The sequence below is a fragment of the Sebastes fasciatus genome, chromosome 12 (genome assembly GCF_043250625.1).
Source record: "Sebastes fasciatus isolate fSebFas1 chromosome 12, fSebFas1.pri, whole genome shotgun sequence".
Lineage (NCBI taxonomy): Eukaryota > Metazoa > Chordata > Actinopteri > Perciformes > Sebastidae > Sebastes > Sebastes fasciatus.
Genome location: NC_133806.1, coordinates 19167604 through 19195596, shown reverse-complemented (window position 1 = coordinate 19195596; position 27993 = coordinate 19167604). Strand labels below are relative to the sequence as shown.

Sequence of the window (27993 nt, the reverse complement as noted above, 5' to 3'; positions counted from 1 at the left end):
TATCACACTGTGGTGATAAGATAATGTTAAATGGGGACAAACATTCATGAGAAAGTACAATGAGTCACGCTATTTTAAACTGAAGTTTTCTTTCCTTTAATAAATCAACATTTGATAAATTACATTTTTAATTGCAACCGTCACAAAAATACATTTTGATAAAATGGATTTGTAGAAAGGATTTACTTAATCACATCAAACCAAGTGTGAAAGAAACACGCTCGGTGCCGCTGTAGTAATGACTATTAACTCCTATGGCACTGTGAAGTGAATGGCAACTTACTGCTGCACCGAGCGATGTTACTGGCATACAAAATTAAGAAAAACAAATGGGCCCAGATCATATTTTTAAACTTGAAAATATCCAAAATTACAGCATGTAAACGGAAACATTACAAAGCTGGCAACCAACATGTGTGCAGAAGAGTTTTGCAATATGCGATGTGAATTCAAATGACCAGTATTTAATCCACCTGTGTATTCACCACCGTAACACTGAGTACAAATGAAAATGCAAAAATCTACAAACTGCCTCCCATCCGATTATTTTCTTTTGTCTCTTCTCAGTTTTGTATTTAGACATCAATTCAACAATCATTCTCAACAGTATATATTATTGTGACAAAAGAACATGATGCAGAGTAAAAGACAAAAATAAACATCTTTACAAAATAAATCTTTACACTTGTTGCAAAAAAGTGCTTCATGAGCGCCCAATTGTCTCATTTTTTTAGTACACACAGTTAAAATATTGATCATCACATGATCTGATTTTATCTACAATTCAATGTTAAACAGCGTTCCCACTAAAATCATAATATGCACACATGTAATGTGTGAACGTTAAGTCGGCTGCTGCTGCTGTGAGGCTTGGTTTACACAGCACCAGCACTGATTGACGGACTGCCTGGGGCAGATTTCACACAGCGCTGTCATCATGACTGAGTCTACACCAGGTAGTGACAGTCTTCAAATTAAAGAGAGGAGAGAACAGCACTGTAGGTAGTTAAAAACACTGGATCCTTTCCTCATATAAAAATGATGGTCTTGGCTGGGTATGAAAACCCAAAACCTACAGTAACAAGACGATGTCAACACTAAAACCAACTTCAACTAAAACAGTCATGCGAGAAAAGAAGTGTTTCAAGTTCGATTTGATTACAAACTATTCTGAAACTTCATTAGAGTCAAGGTGGCTTGAATTTCCTCTACGACAGAATAAATAAACGTCCTTCGTTTCTGTAATAAGGCCTGCATGCCTCAGTCCTTAGAATAAGACATCTTCATGCTCGATCATAAGCTGCACCACTAGTTTCTGCTGCCTCATGTCATTCAGGGTTATCAAGGCATTCTGCTCCGGCGGCTGCATGAGCGTTGGACCGTAGACAATCCCAAGGTTCTCCGAATTCATTAAATTGTCCTTTTCGAACTGTGTCACCCTGTAAAACAAAACAAGATAACTTAGTCTGTAATGAAAGTAGAATCAGGCAAAATACAAAAACAGCAAAATGTTGTTTTTGTGTGGCTCATGCAGAGAGTGAGGAGCTCTCAGTTTCTCACCCCAAGATCACCAGGGTGAGCTTTTGTTGTATTTTGAACCAGCAAGTCGATTTTTGGTTATCAATAATAGTGATAGGGCCCAAGAAGGAGTTGATTTTCTGAATGACTTTGAGTTAGGGTAAATAAAAACCCTGTTGACAGATAAGCTGATGAGCTTTTTTCCTTGTCCTCCACCCAATCTTGGTACACGAGTCGCAAATGTTACACAAACAGGAGTAATAGGCCCTTTTCACAGCAGGCATTTTGACATGTCATTGCAGGTTAAACACAGGTGTAATTAATGACATTAATTATGTCCCTCTTCCATTTAGGTGGGCCATAATTTATTTGATCTATGAGTCAAAATGCTTGTTGTGAAAAGGGCCTATACTGACTTTTCTGGGGACTATTTTCATATTAATACACTAATTGCTTGCACATTAATACACAAGTGGTGCTTTAGTGAGTATTTATGACAGTAGTATGGTGTATGTGGGATCTACAGTGCCCATGTTCATTGTAATGAAGGAATAGATCCTGTAGAGCATCAATGGAGGTCTATTGGTGCCTTCAAATGGGGTCGTGTTTGTCGTGTTCACAATAAGAGTCCATATGAACGCACACCTCTTGTGGTAGTCACGACCTCGTAAGTGGAAAGTTTCTCAAAGCTCCGAGTTCACGACTTGTGACGTGTTTGTTGGCGTTGTCAGAAATGACGGAGGCCATGAAAGTTCATTTTTTGGTACATAATAAGTGAATATATTGAAATTTTATTCATAGTTTTTCTTCGTAATTTTATATTGCTTAGGAAAATGTTGATATTCCCAATGGCCTCATCTTTTTCCTCCTTCATTATCCCTTTGCATTTACGGCATTATGTTACCCACTTGCTAGATTGCTAAATTGTAAGCCTCTGTGGTTTCTAATGTTAATATTGCCGTTTCTTAGCAGTGGTGTTCTCACGACTTAACCATTTGAACGCCAAGCATATTGTGTACACGACTTCCCATGTTGTAAACACGAGCTCACATGTTCCATTTGAAGGCACCATATGGCACAGAGGGTTTTGCTAGAAGAGAAGATATACCGAGCTTTAGCCAGACATGCAATATTAGTAGGAATAATTCAATGTTGGTTTTGGTCTGTGCAAGGGATTTGAATTTACTTCTTTGCATAAAAGATCTAAAATCATTGCGTGTCCTTGTGTTGTTGACTTGTGTGTATGAACTGACCTCTTGAGGTGAGCCATCAGGTAACGTAGGGTCTCGTAGTGGGCCGGGGGGAGCTGCAGCAGACTCTCGTGGACGGCCTCCAGTCTGGATTCAGCATTTGGAAGTTCTACATCACATTGGTAACACGATTAGTATCAGAGCACTGCAGGGTACTAGTAACACAGTAATAGGGTGGAAATAGCCCAGAGTGGAGGAGGAGCTCTTACTTGCAGCTTGAATAAATTTTGAGTACAAGTCAAATGTAATGACTGGAATGGGAAGGTCTCTTAAGTAGAGCTTCAAAGCACCAGCAATGATGTTGATGTCTGCATAGGCACTGGCACTGATGTCAGCCTTTTCACCATCTGTTGATGACAAAAAAAAAATATATGACTGGCATGTCATTTTATATTTTGATATACAATTATAAATAAAAGGCTGAATGTTCTTGTGCAGAGCTATTTCGTGCCATACTGCAGCTGAAACAAGCTTCTCATTTAAAAAGTAGGCTGTGAACCCGTGAACTGAAACCTCAGAGACCAAATAAATCTGAAGTCAACAAACCTCGGTCAAAGGAGAGCCTCACATCCTCTATGTGCTCTGAGAAGCCAGACACTCGGTAGAGACCTTCAGATTTCATACCTGCAACAGAAAATTGGAAAGCTTGTCTCAGTTTTTTGGGGGATTTTTATCTCTTATCACCCCCCCTGCCTCCCTATCTGCGCCGTAGACATTAAAAATGAGCCTGAGGAAATAAAGATCTTTTCAAACTTGATAACAGTCTAAAGCCCCTTTGTATTTCCTGTTGCAATGTTTGTTAATGCAGTAGCTGACAGGAAGTAATCTTGAACCAAAGCTGCCCTAGCAACATAATGGCAATGAAAAGGTCTATAGGTATCTAATAATAATAATAATAATAATGATAATAATAAAATAATCTTTATTTATATAGCACCTTTCAAAACCAAGTTACAAAGTGATTTACACTAAAAAACAGAACACATTTAAAACACAAGGATAATGAAATGTACTAAAAGCCAATAACTAAACACATAAAAACCCAGAGTAAAACAAATACAATTTCATAAAACAAATAAAATCACAGAAGAGCAATTCTAAAAAAAAAGTGTGTTTTTAAAAGTGACATTTCTAACTGTGGCAAAGTAAATGCAGAATACTTGATTGTTTGAGTTCAGCATTTACTAATCAAACTTTATGTTCTGCTTTCCTTTCTCTGAAGTGATTGATGGATTTTAATTATAGACTGTTTATAATAAGTGGACGTAGTCACCATGACGTCACCCATTTGTTTGTGGACTGCGGTTTTGAAGCCTTGAGTTCAGCATTTTGGCCGTCGCCATCTGTTTTTTTTGCAACCAGAAGTGACATGAGAAGGTGGAGCTTCGTACAACCGAATGCTGAACAAGACATTTTTAGGCGACCAAATTGTTACAATTCATTTTCATGAACTGAAAACACACTGTGAAAGGGTTCAAGTTGTAAGATGAAAACACGGACAACTCCCATAGCAGACAACGCCGTGGTAGCGACCTGTCAATCACAAGGTAGCCATGCCCTAAAGCATACCCTGCTTTATGGTCTATTTGACTCTAAATGAGACCATAATTTACTAAATGAACATCATGCTGTATTGAAGAAGACTTGAAACTAGCGATTGAGACCATAAACTCCTGTTTACAATGTTTACTGAGGTAATAAATCAAGTGAGAAGTAGGGTCACTTTCTCATAGACTTCTATACAATCAGACTTCTTTTTGGAACCAGAGGAGTCGCCCCCTGCTGGCTAATAGAAAGAATGCAATTTTAAGGCACTTCAGCATTGGCTTCAGTTTTCAGACCTGGAGGTTGCTCACTGGTTTTAATGTGATTAACTGCATCCTACCTCTCAGCTCTATCTCTCGAATACACATGTCCACCACCATGGGCCGCGTCGTGTTGTGAGCTTTGACAAGCGTGGTGAGGTCACAGCTGAAGACTTTCTTTATCCTGCGCAGGTCCGGCTGGCAGTCGCTGGGAACCAGTTTTGAGCACTGTTTGTGTACATTCAGCCCGCAATCTAGAAGAGCAAGAGGGAGATAAACAGAGAGAGAGATTAGTCTCAGACTGATGGTAACAACCATCACAGCAGGCTTAAGACAGCAGTTCGAAAAGGCTTCCCACAGTCAGTGATAAACTGCACTGTTAGACAGCACAGCCGCAGCTAAGCCGTCTCCGTGCACTGCGCCAAAGGTTGATAACGGCGGTGCACTACGGGCGGGGGTTTCTTGTTGTAGTTTTAGTCACATGGAGCGTGCCGGACAGCTGGCAAGAGCGCTTGTGTGGCGCCACAGATTGGAATGAAGGTTTTGAAAGGGACATACTTGTAGACCGACTGAAATTGTTCATCACAAAGACGTTTTTACTGCCCGAGCGACGTTAACGCCGGTCTGCTGATTGGGGAACTCGCTCTCAGTCGGTGCTCGCAGTGAGAGTGTAGCAGGAGATAAGAAAAAAAATAGAGGCTATAGACAGGGAGTGAGAGCGGGCAAAGAAGTCTCTCCTGTTTCACACAGCACATGAGGTGTCTGATGATACCAGTGTTTGCCTCCGGCTTATCGGCGTGGCAAATGTCTCAACAACAAACACTCTGTTTAGGGAGAAAGCCACTGAAGTGCACATAGGTTTCATGACTGTGTTTGTGCAGTGAACGAGTCTTGTGACCACGGAGGCCTTGAAAACTCCACCGAACTCTCAATCAATCACTTAGATCTGCTGCTATTTTCGGTTTACGGTACATTTGACCTGTGTTTGACCTGCATTTGATCATCATTTACATACTGTATTTGTTGTGATTTCTGTTGACATAGAAATACAACTTACATTTGGATATAAATGATGTCAACGTACTGCATCACATGGAATTTCTTTACACGGTAACCAGTTATAAGGGAATTAGAAAATAGCGTGTTAAAAGAAAAACATCTAGTGGTCTTTCAGTTGGTATGTGATTAAAAAAGAGGGTTCAAAAAGAGCGATAGCTGTGATTATATAAAAGTGTTTGTGTGTGAAGAATGTGTTTAATGAATCACTGACAGGAGGATTATGCAACTGAAACATCCGTGACAGGACAGAGTTAGCCACAGATCATACACTACTCGTGTAGTCCAAGACTTATGGGACATTCCCTGTGTAATACATGACATGTAACTTTGATGTTGGAGTGTATAGTTACCTGAGCAGCGGACACCCTGGGCGATGAGGCCCCACATAAAGTTGGCACAGTACTCGCACCAGTGCGGCCCTCGGAAGGTGTGTACCTGGGGTTCAGAGATGACATGGTTATGCATACACACGCATCATGTTGCAAGTCACTGGAGAAACTCCCTTTTGATGTACTGGACAGAGATTACTTTGTGATCACAAGCTACAGTGGACGGGACCCCTCGCCAAATGAGAGCATTTGTATGTACAAGGCAGATTAAAGGATTTACTATAATGTGTTTGGCATCTGCTCCTGGGCAATCAGATACGTGCAGGGCAGGCACAGAGGCAAGCCTGCAAGTCAAAATAACAGATGTACACCCTAAAAAAACTCAGATAAGATGGCAAATGGAGCAACACACCTGCGTGCACGTGCACACACACGCTCCTTTATTGCTACTTTGAATAGGTAGTAGTAGACTGAAGAGTGAAGAGGGCATACGGCAGGTGGTGAGTGGAGGGTTTTTGTTCTTTTTCAAAGGGGAGTACACAAAAAGCTGGGGGGTCATTATAACCTGCCTGTTAACTGAAACCCAAGATACAATTGCAAGACTGTTGAGGTGCCCAGAGGCAAAGTATCCCTAAAGTCTCCTTTGTATATTTAACAAACCATAATTCTGCTTTCCATAATGTACTATGCACTTACACTCTACAATACAATACTTTTCAACTCTATAACTGTTTTTACAAAATCACTAACCTAAAAGAAAAAGGGATCTAAGAGCTTAAAAATCAATGCTAATCAATCTGCTCTGCTAATGTGTTGAGGCACAGTGTATCCATTAGTTCCCCTCAGTGCATATGGGTGTCAGCTGCATGTGTTCTCATCAAAACAGCAACACACACACTATGGTCTGTGATGGGATAAGCAAACATCTGAGGCAGGCAAAAGAACATCTGTAAATGCAGCACTCTTAGGGATTACTGCAACAAAAACTGTGAGAGTTAATAGAAAACTGCTGAAAATGTGTTAAGAGGAACAAAATGTAAGTTGTCAGCAGCTATTAAACTGTTCTGAACAAAAACCTGCTCACCTTGAAGTTGTGTATCTTCTCATAGAAGCACTGCTTCTCTGGTGTATCCTTCAAGGCACTCCGTCGCACCAGAGGTGAGGTGATCTGTGGACAGGAGGCCAACAGTTTAATAGGCTTCCACAGAAGCGTTCCCTTGCTGCCTAGTTTGACTCCCAGAGCCAAAGCCAGCAGCTCCTGACGCTTCCTGTCCTGTCTTTTAGTCTTGTGGGTGATCATCTCCCCTCCTCTGTTTTCTTCAGCGTCCATGCTCGCCTGCTCGGGTTCCCACAGACTCTCCATCTCCTCTGGGGAAAGATTTGGAGGGTAGACGTGGGTGCTGTGCAGCAGGCGCTGCCGGCAACAGCCCAGCGCAGAGGCGGCGGCGGCGGCGGCTACACTCCACTCCCCTCTGACCCAGGAGGGCAACTGATTACAGCCAGCACGGGGTTGACTCTGCATCTGGTGTGAATCCGGTGGCAGCAGCGAGCAAGAAGAGCAGAGGGAATGGGACCGGTAGTGGGCGGCCTGAGGGCAGGAGTGTGCCTCACACAATGGCCCTCTTTCACACGCCCAGAAAGGAAAAGAGAGAGAGAACAGGGTCCCTGATGGGGAGGGGCCAGGAGGTTGAGAGTGAGGGCGGTCGGGTGCTGTCACGACCGCTTCACACAGCTCACCGACTCTGTAAAGCAGGATCAATAGTGCAGACGCCCTCTTTATAGCACAGAGCACACTCCCATTAGCACGCTGCCTTCCGGACACACTCCACTTCACTTAACTGGAGATAATACTCAAACCGCCAGCAGCTCCCAGTCAGCGCTGGGTCTCCTAAACGGGTCAGCCGACTGCTCAAAGACTGTCCAAAGATTCTCCGCTCCGACAGAGCCGAGGCTGTCTCCTCGTAATTCAAACAGATCTTGACCTCCGGCTATGTCAGTCGGCTGGTGGAATTCCCCCCAATGCCGTCCAGACTGGATCTTCCAGACGCTCCGACTGCAGACTACTACCGCCAATCACAATCGTGATTTGTCTCAGAGGACCAGCAGAGCCAGACCATCAACTGGGATTGGGGAGGGATTACTGCCTTAATCCTTACACAGGGAGGGAATAATCCCGCAGTGCCCAAATCCAAGTAAAATCCCACAGCAGGCTCATTTGCAGGTCTGCAGCCATATAGCATTTTGGCAGTGGGGGGGCTGTTGCTATGTTCATGCTGAATTTGTCCCTATTAGCTCTGCTTGTAAACAACCAGTAAACGGCACCAGAAGGCTTTCAGCTTTTCTAATTAATCAGGAAGCTCTGAACCGAGGCACACAACACTGACAGCAGCGCGAACTACACGTCAAACAACAAGCATCTGCAAGATTTTATGCCAAACAGCTATTTTACAGAACAGCTAAGCCTGAACATGGGAAGACTTGGCAAAAAAAAAAACAAGGTTGAACTGATTTATTAAACACGGAGGAGAGGTCATAAAGCCAGTAAGCATTGGATTTGTGATGATAAAGAGCTGGAGAAAAAAACAGATTGGTGAGGCGGAGAGCAAAAGACCCCAAAGGGCGACTGCAAAGCTGAGATAAAATGAAAGGATTGGCAGCTTACAGACCCAGTAGCAAAGTCAAAAATTGCTGTGGGCCTTTTGTGTTTTCTTTTTGTCTCTGGCATCTGAGGGCAACAGTTAACCGTCTGATAGCTGCAAGAGTGACAGGACAGGTGAAGATATTTGTCATTGTGGTTGGCATTCCTTGAAAAGACCTACGCATACCATGCCATACAATACGGCTAAGTCTGACGGGACAGTTGAGGAATAGACCACTCGGAGATATTTTAGCCTTGCGAGGCTGGAGGGAGGAGGGGGGGTGGGGGGGGGGCTGCGCTCTTTGTCTGCAGGCAGATGGCTTCTTGTCTCTTAAAGAAGAGCTTGGAAGAAAGGACACAAAAGGTGGTCACACAACAAGCCCTGCTTTCTTTTCAGTGGCTTGGCTCTTTTACTCCTGCAGGGCTTTGTGAGAGCACAGCTGAGCGGACTCTGTTGTGACTGAGCACTTTGAATCATGGGAAAACGGCACAGTGGGCACTGACACAGTAAGACAACGGGATACAACTACCCACATCCCAAACAAAACAGCCCTAACAACATCCCTGACAAAAAGAAAAATAGACATACTGTGAAGGGTATAGCAGTCAAAGATATCGGCCATTATTCAAAAATGAACACTGACGATTGATCTGTTTTTCTGTCTGTGGCTGAAACTAAATAACGACTTCTAAAAGTCGGGAACTGTACACTTAAAATGCAGCGTGAGGAGCATTTTTTTTACATTTTAAAACTAAACTACGTAAATGGCTGCTTTTGCATCTTTATAGCGTGAAACTCTCTGGAAAGAACAGGTAATTATCCTAACAAACAACATGACCATTTCTTAGGAAATCTTTCCAGGGCATGCGAGCAGACCAGCCTGTCAAGAGAGCCCTGCAGAGATTAAACCAGTGTGGTGAGTATCAGGAGGAATGTGGCAGAGGTTTTTTGGCCACTGGAGAAAATCCTGCACATGCAAAGAGAAGTAAATTCAGGAGGTTGATCTACAGGTCGAGTAAAGTAAAGTACCCCCCCACCCCTCCTTCTTTCACCTTCTGGGAGCATTTTAATTACACAAGAATTTGCAGTCACGGCAATATGCTGGTATCAACCTTACACTGAGTAAATACATGTGAATGTTGCCTATACAGTGAAGCCACTGTGGCTGTAAAGCCCCAGGGCGTGGCTGTGTAATTGGTAAACATGAAGTTCAAAAAGCGACCACAGATTCGAGCCGTCAAGGGCCGGGTCTCTGCTTCTCGGACAACATAATATTCGAGGCAGACAGCAAAACATTTTTCTCCCTTTTGACTGGCAGGTGGTTTTCAAACGCTGTCTGACAAAGCCTGCTTGCCATCATCGCAGCTGTCACTGACTCAGATCCTCATGCAGAAAACTTGGCAGGAGGAAAATATGAAGTCAGTTTGACAAAAGCGCTGAGATGTGTGACATTTAGACAGAGATGTCGATGCCAAGCGGAGGTTAATTGGAGGCTGCAGTCCACAAAATCTCAAACGTTATAGCTGCAAATCAAACAGAGTGCAACAGTGCGGGACACTGTTCTATAAAGCACTGTGTTAAGCAAACATAGCTTAGTCTGTGTGTCTTAGAGCACTTGTGTCCTCTGCTCTAAGGGCTTCCTAGAGGTTGGTAGAGGCATGTGGAGCTTTAAGTCTATTTGAAACCATTATAAATCTGCTGCAGACTGACCGATGGCCATTAGGTTAAAAAATGCGGCATTAATGGCTCATGTTTCAAGCTACAGAGACCAAACTGAAGAGTGATATTAATACTGCAACTGATGCTCCTGCCATGTGTCTGTCACTGACTGTCAAACTTTAGGCATCTTGAAGAATCCCCAAAGCAATACATCTGGTCTTCAAGCTGAGAGACATATCAAGGATACAGCTCATCAAATCTCTGAAGAAAACATTTTTGTAAATAAAAGGAGCTGGGTGTGAATCTTAGTGCCATCGTCCGGCCAAAAAGAGAGGAGGAAACAAGCTAATATTGCCACCTAGTGGAAGGATAGTTAGGATTCTTCTCCAGTAAGAAAAACACACTTTCCTCGTTCCTCATTGATAAATCATTCACAGACTTTAATCCAACAACCGCTCACAAGTGCCAATGAACACAATGTGCAATTTGTCTCACCCAAGATCAGTGTGTCTGATATGCGTGGCAGGCAGAGCAAAGTCCCAGTCCCCTTGGTCATCATTACCTTTCAGTGAACGCAACCAAGCATGGCGGCAGTGAACACACCCAGGGGCTACAGGGATAATGTACGTCTCACTCACAGGACAAAGTGTCCTCTGAGTAGCAGCACTCTCATCCTACTGGAAGTGTTCAGCAGCATGGAAGTAGCTCAACATCATGGTATTATACAGTATCTGTCACAGGACTGAGGGAAATGTACCAGATAATTTACATGTACTGAGATGATGAAGAGGTTTTTTTTCTAAATGAGCTTTAGAAAAATAAAAAACATCTAATCATAAAATAATTCTGGCTTATTATGACTACGAACTGAAGTTTTTGGACGATCAAATCAAATTAAAAGAGTTTAACGGCCTTTGATAAGAAAATTGAAAACAGTTTTCAAGGCTGTTTTTTTAACGTTCTTTCAAACTTCAAGTTTGGTTTCAATCACGTACTTCTTTTATAGTGGATATGGAGCACTTTTGAATAACAATACTCATTGTTAGAAGGAAGTAATGAGTATGCTCTCTTGTAGCGGGTTTCCTTCCCCAGGATAGCGCTGCAGATAACAATTATTTCTATGAATCTATTGATTATTTTTTTCTTTTGTTCACCGGTTCACTAGTTAGTCTCCAAAATGTCAGATAACAGTATAAAAAGGCCCATCACAATTTTGCCAGAGGCCAAAGTTGCATCTTCAATTTGCTTGCTTTGTCAAATCAACAGACCAAAACTCAAAGATATTAAATTCAAAGCAATAGTTTGACATTTTGGGGAATACACTTATTTGCTTTCATGTTAGAGGAGATACCGATACTGATATCGATCAATAATCGATACCGCTCTCATGGATCTTGCCTGGTAACCTCACGGTGACAATGAAACTAAAGGAAGTTACTAGAAATAGTGCCGACGTAACACCTCAATATGTCGTGTTTACATCTGGGATTAAACAAATGGCATATAACCTGTGATCTGGAGGTGCTGGTACATGTATTTTGTTACCTTTGGACAGAGGCAGACAAGCTGTTTCCTCCCCCCACCCATTTCCAGTAGGCTAAGTTAAGATAACCGGCTGTAGCGCCATAATTACCAAACAAACATGAGAGTATCGATCTACTCCTCTAACCCTAAGAAACTTAATGAGCCAATTTCCCAAGATGTTGAACTAATCCTTCAAAATGATATAAAAACAGACAAGAGCAGCACATGTGAGAAAGTTAGCATTTCAGCTTGATAAATCATTACGCAATTATTTGATCATCAACATTGTTGACTCTGTCTATCGAATCACTGACTCATCGTTTCCACTCTAGATAGAGCAGGTCGGCTGCACAAAAGCATCTGTGAAGCAGTGTCTTGCTCAAGGACATTCGACTTGGTAGATGCTTGAACTTTATACCTTTCAAACACTCTTCACCACCCACAGTACACACAAAAGTACAGTACACTTAATGTACACGATCAGTCATAAAAACTCACCCTTTCATCTCTCTGGAAGGTGACCCTGCGTGGCTCCGTGCGTCCGCGGCTCAGCCTGTGCACCATCTTGTCCTTGAGCAACGACGTGTAACCGAGATGCTCGTAGATGGGGTTAGTGGTCATTTTGGCGATGTACTCCGCCGCCTTGGTCTCGATGTAGAGAGTGATGAGGGCGTCCGTCACGAGGTCGTGGACCGACTCGAACCTCTTCTCTCCGACAAAGTGCTTCCCGTCATAGAACAATCTGTAGTTGAGGGTCTGGTGCCCAAACCTGGATAGAGATGCATGAAGACAGAGGATGAGCAGAGGTGGAGTCGGTTGAGTGGAGGAATAAATGTGAACAAGGAGGCGACAGAGCGAGGACTGGGCTGCTGATAAGGCCGACCTTTCAGGGGACTCTGTGCTGCATACTGATGGTGTTGGTACCTTAAGGCCAAGGTGTGTGTCCCTGGCTGTCTTTGGCTCTCCCTGATGAGGTAAGCACCCTCTGCTCCTGCCAGAAGCTCATCTGCATATTCTCGAGAGATCATGCCATGAAACCTGTTGAAAAAAAAAGATCATGCAGTGCGTATAAATCTTCCTCCAATGTCATTTCATCCTCAAACACACAGAGAGATTTACTTCCAGGCTCTTACCAAAGCAAAGAGACACACAAAATACACCCACTTAAACCCAAACCACATCTGATGCAAGGCAGCAATGATAAATAAAACCATTCTCTGCTCAGTAATATTTGAAGTCGCACTCACTCTCTGCCGTAGTATTTGGGTCTGTTCTCCATCTGTAAAGCAGAAGAAGACATATTGGCTGGAGCTATGCGATATGAAAGCTCAATTAAATGGCTCTGCGAATTGTTCTTACAGCCTGTGTGAAAAGATAAAGGAGTCCACACCACAGGACAGATTATCTCCATCTGTGCCCCCACGTCTATTCGCAGCTACCACACCATAGAGCCAAATCACAGAGTGTGGAGATGAATTAGAGGCAGTGCGAGAAAACAGCTGCTGATAGATGGCCAGCTGCAAAGAATTAATATTTAGTGTGTTACTGTGTCACGCCAGGGTGTGTAGTGTGTCTGCATTACAAATCAAAGGATATGGCTAAAAAAAAAAAATCTCATCTTGTACATGTCATCTAACATTTTTATTATCCAAACCACTCCATTCACTTTTACAGATGATAGTGTAGAGTCTCTTTTTAAAACTCACAGTGGATTTGGTAATATGTCAAACATCACTTCGTGCTTTGAATTAACGGGTAGCCACTAATCTCACAAAGTCAGCCCACAACTTTCACTTTGCTCATCATAGCGTGGCAAGACTCAAAATTGGATGAGACATGCATAATTTTCTGGTAGGCTGTACAATAGAAGCTTGACAGTTCTCTCAGCAAGGGCAGTAACAAGTTTAGTAACTTGTTCCTACGCTTTATTCACATAGCTCAGGGAATAAAGTATATGCTGTCCATCCACAGTGTTACTGCTTCTTGCATGGAGTTACTATACTTGTTACTCTTTAAATGACAGTCAGGTGCCCATATTGAACACTGAAACAGTTTTTGCTTGTTGTAATCATTCCCTTTCAATCCCTTTCTAATGTGCTTCCAATGTAAGTCATCGGGGAGTCTGAGCTATGAGCTGTCTGAGTTAGACAAATCAAGTGGATATCATCCAAAGTTATTGTCTTATTAGTATAAAATCCCCTCTTTTAAGCGTAGTCACCGTGATGTCACCCCTTGGTTTGCGGACTGCGGTTTTGAAGCCTCGAGTTTGTCATTTTGGCCGTCGTCATCTTGGTATTTTGCAACCAGAAGTGACACGAGAGCGTGGAGCTAAGTACAACCGAATGCTGAATAAGACATTTTTGGGCAACCAAAATGTTACAATTAACTGTCATGAACTGAAAACTCTGTAAAAGGCTTAAAGTTGTAAGACAAAAACACAGACAACTCCCAGACCGGACAACGCCGTGGTAGCAACCTGTCAATCACAAGGTAGCCACGCCCTAAACTGCATACCCTGCTCCATGGTCTATTTGACTCTAAATGGGACCATAATTTACTAAATGAACATCATGCTGTATTGAAGAAGACTTGGAATTAGTGATTAAGTCCATAAACTCATGTTTATAATGTTTACTGAGGTAATAAATCAAGTAAGAAGTTTTCTCATAGACTTCTATACAATCAGACTTCTTTTTGCAACCAGAGGAGTCGCCCCCTGCTGGCTACTAGAAAGAATGCAAGTGTAAGGCACTTCAACATTGGCTTCACTTTTCAGACCCGGAGGTTGCCCACTGGGTTAAGCTACATAATAGATGATTATTAGTCCTCTCCTTCAGACAGAAGGAGACAGTATTTAATCAATTTAAAGCAAAGAGTAAGCCATGCAGTTGCAGGATCACGCTTACTTTTCTAACAATAGCATTGCACCGAGTTTAAACAGTTACTCATGAGGTGTGGGAGTCTCAAGAAGCAGCGAGTCTCTCCCCATAGGTCACTGATTGGTCTGGCTTCCAGCTGCCAGACTCAATCATTTCTCGGTGAATGTTTTTCCGAGCTAAAACCTGAGAGTGAAAACTGAGTATGCGAAATGCAGTGTGGCTGTAGTCTGTTAGACTGGTTTTGGAAGCAAGTATGAAATATAAATGAAGTGTTATTATTATGACTTTTTGTATCTGTGGTTTGTGTATTTCATTTCAATGATATACAGTTGTAATGCTGAAAGAATTACTCAATTCATCAATGAGTCATTGATGGTAAAATACCAAACAACTGCTGTTTTCAGTTTCTCAAAAAGTGAGGTTGACTCTATAGACTCTCTGTTGGTTTCTGAGAATGTGACATTTGCTATTATTGTTTAATAAGAAAATAAAACCAATCTTTTAAAGCCCTATGCAGTAGCCTACCACAGAGGTTTGAGGCGGGCCTCCCCAAGGGGGCTGCAAACAGTTTCAGAGGAGGCTCAGTGAATGGAAGTGTACAAAAATATTACATTAGTTATCAAAAGAAGATCACAGAATAACCTACATGTGTGTGATCCAGTTAAAGAGATAGTTCAGAGGTGTAGTAGTTTGGGGGAATTCTAGTTTTTCCCACTTTCCCAGAGTCAGAAACAATACAATAAATGCCGCAGGAGAGACTTTTTTTATGTATTTGGTGTAGTCACACAGTAATATTAGGCTATCTTCAAAAAAACAACAACAACCACCCACATCGTCAGTTTAAATCATTACTACTACTTATCATTATTCGTTATCCTCCCTACCTTGTCTTTTTCCCTCTTTTCTTCATCATTACTCAATATCCAATAATCGTCCTCGTTGCAAGGCAAGCATACCTCACATAGTCTTACATGTCACGTCACAACACTGGCCGAATTCACTCTCCCACTTCAATATGAACTGTTGTACTGTACTTGTCTGTATGTTTTAACACTGTCCAATTGCCCTATGTGTTTTTGTAATGTTATATTGAACAAATAAAAAAAAAATAAGCTATCTTGGCTCAATTGTTGAGTGTATATGGGATCAAATAACCATTGAAATGGAATTGGAAGTGAGCAAAACTAAATTAAAAAGGGGGATGGGGGGCCCACAGTCTCAGACTTTGAAATCCCCCGGCCTACTGCATACAGATTTACGGATGTACTGACCTCCTGAGGACATGTGATCCTCTTTGGTCTCGGGGCTTCCTGCTGTAGCTGGTACACTGTTAGAGAAACACATGAATGTTAATTAAGGCCCTCTTCCCCTGTGAGTTATGTACACAGCTCAGTGCAAGTTGTAATTACATACATTTTGTAGATTTGTTACCAAAATAACAACCTCAATGCACACTTAAGACACAGAAAATGATGTAGTGCTGCTTTCAGACACTGGACGCTCCTGGACATCAAACAATACCTTCACTTAACAGCCTTCAGTCTATATAGCTTCTGACTGCAGCTCGGACTCAGAGCAAAGGTAACAAAGTACAACAGGAGCCATTAGCTTATATATGCAAAGCTAAGCAGTCAGTGGTTTACATGACAGGAGCCATATATCTGCAATCCATTTGTGTGAATTAAGACCTGCTGTGTACTTACCTAATGTGCACTTACAAGTGCTGCTGCAAAACCCAAATACTTACACGTCTAAATACACACATGCCGCGAATCCAAGCTTCTCTGTATTAGATGTACTTAAAGTATTGGGAGAACTTGAAGTAAATCAGTGAAGCAAAGTGAAAATGGAATTGAGGGATTTGTGCCAGTCGGAGTAATCGCCACAAACACCTCAGCAGCCTCACAGAATAAGCGCATTACAATTAGTGAATAAAAAGGGAGAGAAGCCGAAGCAATGCTGCGGTCTGTCAGGATAGAAATATTACCTCAACAGAGAAATCCGCAGCTGAGTGTGGTTCATTCCTTCCAATTTTAAATACATCATGCGTCTAGAAGTTTCTCTATTATCTGACACACTGTCACATTTCCAAACCAGACTCCGTATAAAAATCCTGCCATATCAACAGAATAACAGTCATTACTGTTTTATACGTCAGTGCATTCGCTCCTAGATGTGCGTTTGGCAGTCTATAACCTTGTGAGATGTGGATGAGGACGACAACAGTGTCCTCATTTCTAACAAGCGGTACTACAGCACAGAAATCGCTGTGTGAGGTTGAGCTAAGTCTTCGCCACAGCAGATTCTCCAGGCAGGGGAAGGAAGACTCCTGACTGTGAATTTTCATGTTTTGTCAGGCTGACTTAAGCCAACTAGCAAGATCTGGACATCATCCATTCCTGTGACACAGTGAGCTCTAAAAATACCCCAGCAGAGGACCAGAGGAGTGAGGAGAAGACAGGAGACTTTAGAAAAGCAGCATTATTGGACAATTATACAGAAGAGACCTTTAATTACAGGAAAAAAAAATTATATAAAAGGTTTAAATTGTAATTGGTTAAACTGTAATCACTGCCAGAGCAGGCACAGTTTCCAGCTGAAATGATTTGTGCAGCACATATATTCTGGGGAGTCAACCTATTTCCTCCCACATGGCAAACACATTGTATAATGAGGTGGGTGTCCTGAGGACCCTATTTCAGCTGAGCCTCTTTGCAGGTAGAAAATCCTATTTTCCACGGGTGATGGTAACCTATTTTACTCAGAGATCAGGAATCCGCTGTTTTGCATTTGTGTATGTGTGAGTGTGTTGTGTGGGCGAGTGTGTTTGTGCCTTTAATGCGTGTGTGTTTGCCTTTTGGAACCTGCAGTGTATCTAATTGTACTACGTACAACAAAACCCAATTCTTCCAAGTATAGAAATAATGTCTCTTTGTTATTTATAGATCACAAATAAATGTGCAGTTATTTAAAGAGAACACACTAAAGGCCAAAGTCTGGTCAAGTCGGGCACAAACATGGCTAATCAGCATATCAAATGAATGAATTACTCACAGTAGGACTTCCATATGGGCGGTTGGTAATCCTCAGGGTCTGTAAAACACAAACATAAAGCAGGTGTCTGTTATTAACTGACGGCGGTGTTAATAGACTGTGTGCCCTGCTTTCTCTCATTAAAATCTCTATTTCTCTCCCTTTCCCAGTGGACTGACTGGGAGCCCTTCGCCACGGTTATGTCACTGTTGTTTATCTCTCTGTTATAATTATGCATATGGCCTTCTTCACACTGTACGATGCACCAGTGAATACACTTCTAATCAGTGCGTCTGCTTCAAGGACAATCAATACAGATGTCTGTGTGTCAAGCACCTCTGCTTGTCTGACACATGTGCAGACACAACAGACATTGAATATATTGTTACAATATACAACAACCATCCATCCATCCATTATCTGTAACCGGGCTGGAGCCGATCCCAGTTGACATTGGGCGAAGGCGGGGTACACCCTGGACAGGTCGTCAGCCTATCACAGGGCTGACACATAGAGACAGTCGTCAGCCTATCACAGGGCTGACACATAGAGACAGACAACAACCAATCTGTCTGTACTATTGTTGGGAAAGGGCTGGTGAAACATGATCTGCTCCATACCGGTTATTTCCCTATCCATCCATATGCAGCTGATAGAAACCGTTTCATGTCTGACATTATCTTAATGAGCTCTGAGAGCAGCCACAGGCTCACCTGTGCCTAGTTGACTCTGAACTAAGCACAGGTGAGCTCAATGAGAACACAATCAGGGCTCCTAAAAGTAGGAGGGGAGGAGGAGGAAGAAGATTTCTGTTTGCCCTCTCCTGCTACCCCCTGTCTTCATCGAGTGCATCTTCTAAAAGAAAACGTGATGAGGTTAAGAGGAAACGCAACTGAAATGAAGTCCCTTTATGGTGGAATTTCCTGGTTCTCTCTCTCCCTGTTTCTGGTTGCCTCACATCCATTGTCTAAATGTCCAGAGTCTCAAGCCCTTGCCACTTTGGTCACCTGAACAATGTTTGTTTTTTTCCACCAAAAAGGACTTTATTTCAGTTGCATTTCCCACTTCATCACATGTTTTATTTTAGAAGACACACTCGATGAAGACAGGGGAACAGTATGGCTGGTAGCAGGCAAACAGAGAAATGTTCTTCTTCTCCTCCCGTCCTATTTATAGGAGGCCTGATTGTGTTCTGATTGGGCTCACCCAGGTGTGGCTCCTCTCAGAGCTCATCAGGATAAAGGCGGACATGAAACTTTCTAACAGCAGCATAATATCACCAAAAACGTTGCCAGCCATGTAACATTACATGGTTGTCAATTACACCATTTCTACTGGTGTTTGTTGTTTTTGTGGGTATTTTACAGTCTAGGTTGCAGCTGAATACGTAGCTTCAAGTCAATATAAAACTATTCTATTTGTTGTGTCACCTTAAATAAACTAGTGGGGAGTTCTATTTGGACTTGACATCAATCTACCCAGATAAATGAAATGACTTGACACAGACGTCTTTATATCTTCCCTGTTGACACCTGCCTTTTTTCACTATAATGAGTGATATTAAACACGACTCTGCACAGGTCATGAAAGGCTCTAGACTTGTTGTCGGCCGTGTATTCGTTATACCTCGACACAAGTTATTGTTTTATGTGCTGAAGAAGATTTTTTATTTTTTTTTTCATGTGCACAGACTCTAGAGCAGACGGTATCTCAGGGGATAGTCGTCTTAGGCGAGCTTCATTCATCACATATTCTCTTTGTCACCAAAGCAAACACCCGCCGGTAATTATTTTATTGAATGCCTCTGACTGGTGAGTAATGGAGGGCAACACAATTAATAGCCGTATCTTTGGGAGGAAGAACCCCTTGGCTGCTCCAGAATTTTAAATTCTCCCTGATCATCAGACGGCGCGCAAACTCTGAGCTGCTTACAGATTCTTTTTGATGTTTTTTTTTTTGCTGTGTTCGTCTTTGTGTGTGTGCATATATGTGTATGTTTGGTTGAGAGAGGGTATGTACAGTGTAGCCTAATGTATTTGCACGTGTGTGTACGTGTGTGTGTGTGTGTGTGTGTGCGCGCTGGTGTTTGCATCAGAATCGACCCTTAAGAGCCCCCTTTTCCGAGCCGAAGCTGCTGCTGACTTCCAGACTGAAATGCCATTCGTCATTAAAAAGCATCAGATTGAAAAGCGAGTATTTGGCAGCCAACCAGATGAAATCACATTCTTTAAACAAGCCGCAGTGGAATAAATCTTTCAGACTGTTGCCAGTGCAATACGCAGTGACAAAGCTTCAGCGTTAGGACAATACATTTTCTGAGGCAGCTTGGCTGGCCACACATCAGCAAGCTGAGCCTGAAGCCTATTTAAATGTATTTGAAGGCAGACACTCTGTGGAGGGCTTCAGCAACAACGTGTACACTCAAAGCATCCACTTCTCAGTCGAGTTGCTTTTTCATAATTTACATAATTATTCAGCATTTGATCATATGCACCTCTTGTCTTTCCTGTGTGATTAATTCATCTCTTTCCAAAGTAACAACGCTATTATGATGAGAAGCAATGATGAGTGTGTTTGATAACTCCTGCTGCAGTGAGCAGAGAAAACCAGCATGGAGGAAATACTCTGATTGCCTGCCTGCTCTTCATGTGCTGTCAGTTAAACAGTTAAATATAGCACAAGAATGTGCAGAGACTTATAAGAGAGCTACTGACACGGTTTTTACATTGATGCCATTTACATGAGTAACTTTCACAATTTGTTTGCCCGTACGTCAGCGCCCACATCCAACAAGTGCTCACTGGTTTTCACGCCCTCTCAGGTACGTTTCATGTCTTTTCCCCTCTGGCCAGAGGGGTGTGGCGTCAATCTGCTGATGAGTGCAAAGGAATGTTTTAAATGAGCAACATGTATCTTCTGGACCAACATGATTCATTATTCACGCAGTCTGTTGAGTCCTTCAGCAGTGGTGCTGGGAGTTTAATGAGAGATATTACACTAAATATCTGAGAGGCAGATGAATCATTCATTGTCAGCTATGTCATGCATTTGGCATTTAGTGTCATCCGCGTATGTAATACCTATAGAACGCCGTGTTTGATACTGCATGGTTGTCTCACCGTGTGAACATGTAGGACATGCAGTAACATTTAGATATGCAAATAAAATGTTTCTGCCAATGGGTCCAAACCTGTTAAGAAATTGCTAAATTGCAGTAAATGAATGTTATTAGAGGAAGGATCATTACTTTCTGTTGAACTATAACTCATGAGTTAACAGAAATATTGCGATATATAATTATAGCTTTTTTTTTGTAACATAATACAGAAGCAACATCATTATTTGAGTTTGGAGGTTCATACTTGACCTTGGAAATAGAAGCTTGACATAAAAATGTGCAGTTCGAGTTTGTTTTCCAAAGCTTTTAACCACATCTCTTGACCTTCGTCAACATATGGAGTTGCTGTAGTGTGAGATGTGGTTAAAAAGTTTTGATAAGATCATTATTATGAGTGAAAATATGCTGCACCGTTTATGTCACAATGAGGGCCAGACATTTTATTACATTACTGGTAATGTAGTACGGTTCGCAAATTTCGCTAAATTTTTTAGTCGTTTTTTAGTGACACGCTTTATGACAAGTCATTACTTTAGCCAGTGGGTAAATTATCAGTCGCTACAGGGCATTCACTTCATCACCTCTCTAACTCTTTTCCAGCGAATATAATGGCGCCATCATATATTTCAGGAATGTGTTCACATCATCATAAATCAGGAGCAAAGTCTTCCTGTGGGTTGCGAGATGTAAATTGTATTTACTTACATTCATTTTGATTGCTGTGTTTGTACTCTTGTGTTTTCGGGACCCTGCCAGCTGGCGGGTAATACAGATCAGGTGTGTGCCGACATGATGTTTAACAGAAGCCAGGTAAACATACCCACATGGTCTTCAGGATTTGGACACGAGAACCTGAAATGCTTGGCACATTGATGCACCATGGGACAGGCTTTTTGAATATGAGACCAGAGATTTCTCTTTCTAACAACCTCGTTTTTGCCAAAGAGAAAGGAGCTTATATGATTTCTAAAAGACAGAAACACCAGGATAGATTGGATAATAAATAATGATGACATTTTCTTTGAACACTACAGACATAAGTCTTATTACTCTGTGTGCATTTGAAATGTTTCCTGTTTCTCAACACATACAATCTTCTGCCAGTAGAAGAACATTTATGCTGGACTCCAGTGATAAAACATCTATCCTCTCCTCCCTTTGCTGGTTACTAATTGATACTAGATGTGACTTCAAGGTCCATCTGCCAACACATGAAATACAAGTTGCACAGCTGTCACTGCACCATATCTTCTATGCTGTCTGATAGCAACATACTGGCAACACATCTATCCTAACAGCTAAAAAGAAGAGGTCGAAAATGAATCACAGGCGCCTTAAAACCGGATTCGCTATCAACTCGTTAGCATTACAGCTTTAAACACTAGTGGAAATGAGTCAGTCTCCTTATGAGAAAACGTAAGACCAGGTAGTTTATATGTCCAATCTTTTCAAGGTCTATATGCACTTGCTCATCTATGTTGGGGTTGGGTCTGTCTGAAGGTGAGTTTGTGGTATTTTGTGTGTTTTGGTGGATCTCCAATCTTGTTTCATTTCAGGCAATAATGACATCCTTTGAGATCACCGTCTCTTCTGGTGACACTGATCCTGAGAGTCATTGTTATCGTGACCTTGACTGAGCAATGATGATAATGATGACCAAGATGGCATTGGTGCCTGTATATTCTTCTCTGCTCTGCAGGAACTAAACAAGACACTCATAAAAAGTGGCTTGGTCTACCATTGGGCTACCTCGATGACTTAGATCAGTGGTTCTCAAAGTGGGGAACCCCAGGGGTCCTTAAGGGGGCTCCAGGGGGTCCCAAGCAAAAAGGGGAATGATTTATTTTCACTATAATTTTCATTCATAAGTAACACAATGACAGAATATATGATTATTTTGCTCATGGGTTTCACACACTTTCTGTAATAACACATCAGACGGGGGACCCTGGGACAACATCTTATCAAATGGGGGTCCTTGGTCCAATTTGTGAATGTTATTAGTACTACTACTTGTTGTTTTCCTATTTTCAATACTTAGATGTTCTGGAAGAAAAAAAAATAGATAAACCTTTATTGAAAAAATTCATTTTTTTTTCTCATTTTCCTTGAGTGTAGGGTATCATAGTCATTTATTCCTTCAAAACATCGCTCTCTAAAGGCCCTGAAATGGCAAAAGTAACTAAGCTTGGCTAGGGAAGTAAATAGATTTGAATTGGCCATTTGACAGACTTGATACAATTTCAAATAATAACTTCATTACCCCTTGATTAAAAGAGAAAAAACAAATAGATAAACATATATTTTAAAGCCTCAATGTAATTTATAGACAGTATTATTCATATAAATAAATAACACATTCTGGAGTACTCAGATACAGATACAGTACATGCAGACCTCACATAAAGACACACACACACACACACACACACACACACTGTGGTGTCAGTGGGATGCAGCAGAGCTGCAGCAGGGAGACCATCTGTGTATTTAACTGGTCCAAAACAAGCATTTCAACACAGCCTTAGTGCTGACCAGATAATATGTGACAGGTATGAGGGAGCCTCTCTGGAGCTGGTTTGTGTGGACACCAATAGGGAAACTGTATGTTTTTCTGTTAACAAGAATTGCAGGTGAGTTTCAATTAGGGAAAAGTGTAAAAGTGCAATTTAGTAATCTGATTCTGTGTCTGCAACTGAGTGAGTCTGTTGTTGTGATTAATACAGGATTGACTACTGGGATGTGTTCAACCAGAAATGAAATACTTGGGGGACGAACTTGCCCCTGGCTGATTCTGTGAAACATGCAGATCATTTCAGTCAGTCAGCAGACATGACACAAATCCAGTCCGACATGATTTACTCTGGTAAGGACAAGAAATAGATGCGGTGGAAAGATTTTCGAGGTGAGCAGCAGCATTTGCCAGACACATGTGCAGGATCGTGTTGAGCAGACAGTCTCTCTGTAATACATGGCTGTAATTCTGCCTCCCTGACCAATTTTGTCATTTAAGGGCCGGGAGCTGAAGGCATACTTTCATGCTCTATCCCTCAATTTATTTTCAAAGCTTTATTTCCCGGAGCCGTCTGGCAAACGGTGTGCTGCTGGTACAGTACATGCTTCGGTGCCCGCCCGTGCCAAGAATGTGTAGGAATCTCCCGGATCTAGAGGAATAGCCAGAAAATATCTTTCCAGGGAAAGGAAGAGATTGCAACATATATTCTGCAATCTTGTTGCAATCCTCTCGGTTCAACTGTTACCTTATTATGACTGGCCTCAAAAACTTTAGGGTACGTTTACTACCATGCACCTGTGCATTAAGGCTGCAGTTACAGACTGTGGAAGTCTATACATTACAGGGCGTTTGTGTGTGCATGCCATTGTTCCTTCATTTCAATAATCTGCAGGAAGCACAGAAAATAAATCAATGTCTGCTCCTGTAATATAATCATCGTTGCCACTATCATAAATCAATACTCAGCACAAAAAGCTGCCATCACTCAGTGACACAAGTTGGATGAACTTTATTTACACGCTCTGCCCCGAGCAACAGCCTCCAAACAAGATTACTATACAGACTTATTTCATCAGAAGCAGCTGGAATAACTACACCAAAAGCACTTTGTTTGCAGCCAGAACCGACGACCTAATATATGGAGCAGAAATTGAGCCGAGATTCATTTTTCAGTCATATGCCTCATAGACAAGATTATTCAAATGTTGTGTCTGACTGCCAAAGAGCTCCGCATGAAAATAATAATACCCTTGTGACAACCACTCTATCCCTGGCAGCAGCGCAGCTTGTAACCTCTGATAATTATATTGAGAGCCCAAAAGTAATGACAGCCCTCCAATGCCACAGAGAGAAAAGACTTTCCTCTTAAAGCAGCAGTGGTCAAACAGTAAATCCGCTGCTTTCTGAAACGCACACATGAGATAATGCTCTGTGAAGCATTGTGGTTGCCACAGGCTATATCAGCTTGGAAAGTGTCCCTCCCATTGGGCAATACCTAAAGGAAATGTGACTCTGCTGCGTGGTTAGGATGCAGAGAGAGTAAAACAAACATTATGTATACTATACGATGTCCTCACCCTGTAATAAACCTATAGCTTTGCCGTGTGATTTTTTTTGTAGGTGGAAAACCGTATTGCTCCACATTTCCTAGACTCTTCACAGTAAAATGTAAAATATTGGTGGAACATAAACCAAAGTGCTGAGCCTGGTATTATAAACAGCCTCTCCCTCCCCTTGTCACACACTCTCTGTCACACACACACACACACACGCCTCTGGATGTTGGCGGGGCTTCCACATCAAACAGTGCTGCTGTGATAGTGGAGTTTGTACTTTATACCCTGGCAAACATACGCTTTATCAACACAGAATGGGATATACACTGAGACAAGCATGGAGCTGCTATTTCACTCTGGGTTTGTTTGAACAGCTGCTAACCCACTTTCTGTTCTCATTCTGTGAAAATTCAACCTTGAAATTCTTCTTTTTTTTTTTTTTTTACAAATATATAATAAATGCGACTTGCTGAGCTATACCACATTATATGCAAAAAGGGATTTGATTGAAGTTTTGTGCACACTGTGGCAGTATGAACTGTATTATGTCACTGAACCAGAGCATATTATAATTTTTTTTTTTTTTTACAGAAGCCTGGTGCTGCGTTTTGGGAAAATGGTAGATTACACATGCCAAAGATAATCCTTACAGCCAGCCAAGTGGAAAGTCAATAAGGGCATTATGGAATCTAGTGATAACATCCAAACCAACATCATATTGACTGCATCTCAATACCTAGTCTGCATATGAAAGGTGTCCTTTCCCCTCTAATGTTTTCCACCACTTAACCCAGCAGATGGTGATGGTGATACTTTTCACTTCATCATTAATCCTAAATCACAGCAAGTCACTGGAGGCTACTGTAATAATAGGTTTGTTTAATGCTTTAACCAAGCACGTGTGAGATGCAGATGAAGAAATATGCATGTTAGGGTTATGCAAAATAATGAAAAAAGTTTGATTTAAAGGTCATATATTATGCTCATTTTCAGGTTCATACTTGTATTTTGTGTTTCTACTAGAACATGTTTACATGCTATAATGTTCAAAAAAAACTTTATTTTCCTCATACTGTCAACCTGAATATACCTGTATTTACCCTCTGTCTGAAACGCTCCGTTTTAGCGCATTTTGACAGAATTGCAACAGAATTGCATTAACGTTGCTAGTCAACAGTTTGGGTCCATGTGTACTTCCTGACATTCACATACACTGCAACCAGGAATAAACTGGGACACATTTAGAATGTTTTACGTTTAAAAATTGTGTCAAGGATCTAAATATTGTATATTCATGACATCACGAACGGGCAGAAATCCTGACAGCTTGTTTCAAATGCAGAGTTTCTGAGTACGGGCTGTGTGTATTTCCCTGTGGATTGAGTGTTTCGATACTTTCACAGTATTTATATAAGCCTGCTTTATTATAAAAAAAACATGAAAATCTCACTTTTTTTATAATATGGGACCTTTAAGAATAATAAAAGGAATACATTTCAAAGCACAGAGACAAGCAAAATTATAAACTCCCCACAAAGGACTGTCATATTATTATTATAAGGACCTATTATTATTATTATTAGCGTATTGTTATTATTATTATTATGAACCTATATCTTAAATGTCTAGTGTGAGTATGGGTAACTCTTACCGGAGGACACAGATGAACCTGAGAGGCTTGAGTTGCTGGATGCTGCCATCCCCAGCACCGGATAACTGCTCGGTTATTCCCGGTTGTCCAAGTTGCGCTCGCAGCAGCTCGTCCACGGCGGTGCCTCCATTTCACTCACAATGTGCTTCACCTCTGACGGCTCTCTCTCTCTCTCTCTGCCGGTGACTATTTCATGTCTCGTCTCGTCCAGAGCAGCCCACCACCACCACCACCACCCTGCCTCTCTGTCTGCGTGAATCCGCCGATCCTTCCTCCTCCTCGGCTCGCTGTGAGGAGCTCCTCGCTGCAGCATTCACTGAAGGTGCTGCTGCTACTAACAAGATAAAAATAGTCAAGACAAGCCACAGGAATACACTCCGATCAGTTTCTCCAAAGCATTTCCTCACACAGAGTAAGACAGAATGTGTAAGTCTAGATTTGTGCCATGCTGCAGAAAGCAGCGATGGTTTCCATGTGCCACTTTAAGGATGGTAATAAACACACTGACTGCAGCGTAGACGCGCCTTCTTAAAGTGAAAGTTTTTGGAGCAGGGGTTGCCAGATGTAGGCTATTAGAAAACCCAAAACAACACACTTCAGCTCTGTTTGCACAATCCAAATCATATGTTGCTTTTTTTTGTCTTGAAAGCTATAAGAGATTCGTGCAAAAAGCCCCATAATAACTGGCTGAACCGCATTGTTCCATCTTTTGGCATATTTTTTTATCAGATGTCATGTTATGTCATGTTATGTTGCATGAATGTGCGTATTTTTTGCGCCATCTGGCGGGTAATGCTTTCCACACTTTTCTCTGGGATCACAGACAAAAAGAAAAAGATGAATATCAGACATCACATTAATTTCCCTCAATTTCTTATTCATGGATTTCCTGCTTCTTTCACGTTATCTTCTTGTATTGAGGAACAATGTGGTTTGATTGCTGTCATTTTTATTTGGCTTGTGACCAACAGGTTGCTGGTTTAATCCCAGGATAAATCCTGCCATGTTTTAAGTGAAAGAGCAGCACTCCCCTCTCTGTCTGTACCACTTGCTGAGATGCTCTTTAAAAAGGCACTTAACCCATAAATGCTCCAGTGCAGATGTTCAATGGCTAACAGGATAAGGTTGTGTGTGGTTGTAGTGGGCAGCTTCCAGATCAGAGTGTGTGCAACTAAACTAGGGCTGCACGAAGATACAATATAAAGTATTGCAATTATATTATTATATATGATATTAGTTATGATGATTTTAAAGGGAATTTTTACATGTGTTCTCATTTTCATTGAAAAACATATTAAAATGATTATGGTGTTTTTTTTGCGGAGATCTGTACCAAACAAAGATGTTTTCTTAAGCCTGTAGAATATGATGTGTAGGCCAGAACATCTCTGCAGCACGACAATATTTAATTTAAAATGCTATTTTGACAAATATTGCAATTTTAACAAATACTGTGAT

At 41.7% G+C, this 27993-nt stretch overlaps 1 protein-coding gene across 1 annotated transcript; it reads right to left on the bottom strand.

Moving 5' to 3' along the window:
* Positions 1–72: 72 nt before the first annotated feature.
* chn2 (chimerin 2) lies at positions 73–26980 on the bottom strand. Its single transcript, XM_074653891.1, has 13 exons — positions 26536–26980; positions 17717–17755; positions 15934–15989; positions 13031–13062; positions 12708–12821; positions 12282–12552; positions 7046–7129; positions 5983–6067; positions 4654–4827; positions 3315–3392; positions 2978–3115; positions 2772–2877; positions 73–1439 (listed from the first exon to the last, which is right to left on the bottom strand). Exons 1-13 carry the CDS (start codon positions 26582–26584, stop codon positions 1268–1270), a joined length of 1398 nt encoding a protein of 465 aa, XP_074509992.1. The 5' UTR covers positions 26585–26980; the 3' UTR covers positions 73–1267.
* Between the last annotated feature and the right edge of the window lie 1013 nt (positions 26981–27993).